General features: G+C 39.8%; 1 protein-coding gene across 1 annotated transcript; it reads left to right on the forward strand.

Moving 5' to 3' along the window:
* Positions 1 to 1180: 1180 nt before the first annotated feature.
* Positions 1181 to 2740, forward strand: LOC126802479 (dof zinc finger protein DOF2.4-like). The gene is made up of 2 exons (XM_050530117.1): positions 1181 to 1425; positions 1605 to 2740. Exons 1-2 carry the CDS (start codon positions 1198 to 1200, stop codon positions 2652 to 2654), a joined length of 1278 nt encoding a protein of 425 aa, XP_050386074.1. The 5' UTR covers positions 1181 to 1197; the 3' UTR covers positions 2655 to 2740.
* The last annotated feature ends 288 nt before the right edge of the window (positions 2741 to 3028 follow it).

Raw genomic sequence — 3028 nt, forward strand, 5'->3', positions numbered from 1 at the left:
ACACACACACACACACACACACACACACACACACACACACACACACATATATATATATATGCTAGTTCAAAAGACCTTTAACCGCGCAGCTCACCATGAATTTCCAGTTTGCCACCCCTTTCATCAGCTTCAAGCAAACATTTTCATTATACAGGTTGGCATAGACCACGTACACCACTCTTGATTCGAATTGAAGCCAATAAAAAGACTTCAATTTAACTAACTTCTTGATGAAATTAACACATATAGCTGGCTGCAGGATAATTACATTAGCTAGGTACGTAGAACAGTATTTATCTGACTAGGTAGAACAGTACTCTTTATCTGATGCGCATATAAATGAGCTAATTTAATAGAGTTAAATAACCCTAAGGCTCCCACAAACATAATGTTACGTCAGTATGCATTAACGGTCATACATCCTTTTAGTTATTTTCCCATCATTTCACTTGTAACCTTTTGACCTGCACTTTTATACTTCTACATGAAACAGTTTGACTGTCCGGACAGTTAAAAGGGAAACTATATTGAATGAGGAACACTAATTAAGTGCGTGTTGCTTATAGCACGAGCAATAATATCTCAATCTCTTTTCACAGTTTTGGTGAGACAGTTTCTAAGTGGGGAATAAGCTTGTAGCTTCCATTCATACGCCGAGTTTAAATGTATGCATGGAGTACATTATACTTTCAATTTCAAAAATGTTGTATATTATTATTATTTTTTACGCTAGCTAAACCCTAAAACATGTTATATTGGGAGAGGGTAATAGTAAACGTAGTAATTGCATATACATTTCCATGCAAAAACTAAAAAACTCCATCTGTCAAGAACAGATTGGAGAAACAAAGGTACATTCGATTGTGACACTTCCACCCATGACCATCCCCCACAATCGATTATTAATTCCTTATTAAATCTATTGATTTACATGTTGCTAGAATGCGAGTTCAGCCATCATATAATATTTTTTATTTTTACTAATCGTCGGCGCTCTCTTTTTCTATCATCATGCATGGTCATTGGCCCTGTAATTAATCTTTATCGGGTTACTGTAATTACAGCATCAACGGACCGAAGCTTAAAGACTAAGACAATGGCTTTTTCGTCTCCTTCCAAACCCTAAAAATTTAATAAAAACAAAAAGAGAAAGACTTGAGAGAGATAGAGAGAGTGGGTATGGGGTGAAAGAGGAAAATGAAGAGGATAAATAAATTAAATAAGCACCAGCTAGCAAGCTGTTTGCCTCCTTTATCTTTCCGTCTCCTTCTCATCTTTCCTCTCTTTCTCTGCAACTCTCTTGTGTTTGATGTGATTCTCTTCATCACTAACCCTTTACAAAAAGAGAAAGCTCTCCGAGAGATAAGAGCCATGGTTTTCTCATCCATTCCAGGCTATCTGGATCCACCCAACTGGCAGCAACAGGTAATAAGGGTTTAGCTTCTTCATCAATGAAGTTGAGATTTTAAAGATAATTATTCCTACCTTTTTTTTTTCATTCCACAAATCTTCTTGAATATACACTAGTTTTCGATTTGTTTCTCATATTCTCGATCTGCTTCTTTAATTTTGGTTTTTTTTTTGTTTTTCTGTATTTGTGGCAGCCATCTAATCATCATCAACAACAAGGAGGTGGCACGGATCAGAGTTCCCATCTTCTTCCGCCACCGCCGCCACCTTCTGGAGGACCTGGAGATGGTAATGGTGGAGCAGGCACGATCAGACCTGGATCCATGTCTGATCGCGCCAGACAGGCCAAGTTGCCGCAGCCCGAGACAGCCCTAAAATGTCCACGATGCGAATCCACAAACACCAAGTTTTGCTACTTCAACAATTACAGCCTCACGCAGCCGCGCCACTTCTGCAAAACTTGCCGGCGCTACTGGACCCAAGGAGGAGCGCTGAGAAGTGTGCCGGTCGGAGGAGGCTGCAGAAGGAACAAAAGAAGCAAAAGGTCAAAGTCACCAGCATCTGCATCAGCAGCAGATCATCATCTCCAGCGCCAAGGCGGAGCTGGTACGAGCTCCAGCACTGTTTCAAACTCCAACAGCTGCAGTACTAGTGAAAATCTCTTAGGCCATCTGGCTGTTCCGCCACATCAATTTCCTTTTCTGCCATCTTTACATCATCTAAGTGATTATAGTTCCGGCGGCTTAAGTTTCGGTGGGATTCAACAACCTTCTGGTGTCGAATTTCATAGTCAGAATATTGGTGCCAGTGGAAGTAGTGGTGGTGGTGTTAGGTCTATTTTGTCAACTGGACTTGCTGAGCCCTGGAGATCATCGCTTCAGCACCAACAGGTTCAACAAGGGCAGCAATTTCCTTTCTTCCCTAATTTGGAGCCACCAAATGGTCATGGGTTATTCCAGTTTGAAGGTAATCAAAATAATGCTCAGGATATAGCGAATTACGGAAGAGGAGGTGGTCAGCTCCGTTCGAAGACATTAGTTGATTCAAGCATTGGGGTTACACCGGTGGCTAATGTGAAAATGGAAGAAAGCCAAGTGTTGAATATGTCAAGAAATTTCTTGGGTAGTCTTGGAAATGATCATCATCAGCAATACTGGGGTGGTACTACTACTAGTTCTGGTGGCATTAGTAATGCCTGGACTGATCTTTCAGGTTTCACTTCTTCTACCAGTCATCTCTTATAATGTTTTGATGATCATCTAGGCCTCTGATCGAGTTTCCAACCAACAATTAAGCAACCTTAACCGTTGAGATTTATCGAATTTTCAAATTTTCACATGTGAAATATATCTATGATGAAATGGGAAAGATCGATGGAGGATTCTTCCTATTTCGTTGAAACAAAATTAATTAGAGTGGTAGGTTTTTCTAGCATTGAAACGTTTTGTTGTGTGTTTATTGCTTGAGCGTTTGGGGGGTTATTTAATTGGCACGTCCAAAGTAGCTAGGCGCTTGTCTTTCATGTTGAGCATTTTTGACATGAAGGATTTAATTGTTATCATTATCAAATTAATTCAATATGTACTGAAGTAATCTTCCTTCATAAATTTTATGGAAT

The sequence above is a fragment of the Argentina anserina genome, chromosome 7 (assembly GCF_933775445.1).
Source record: "Argentina anserina chromosome 7, drPotAnse1.1, whole genome shotgun sequence".
Classification (NCBI taxonomy): domain Eukaryota; kingdom Viridiplantae; phylum Streptophyta; class Magnoliopsida; order Rosales; family Rosaceae; genus Argentina; species Argentina anserina.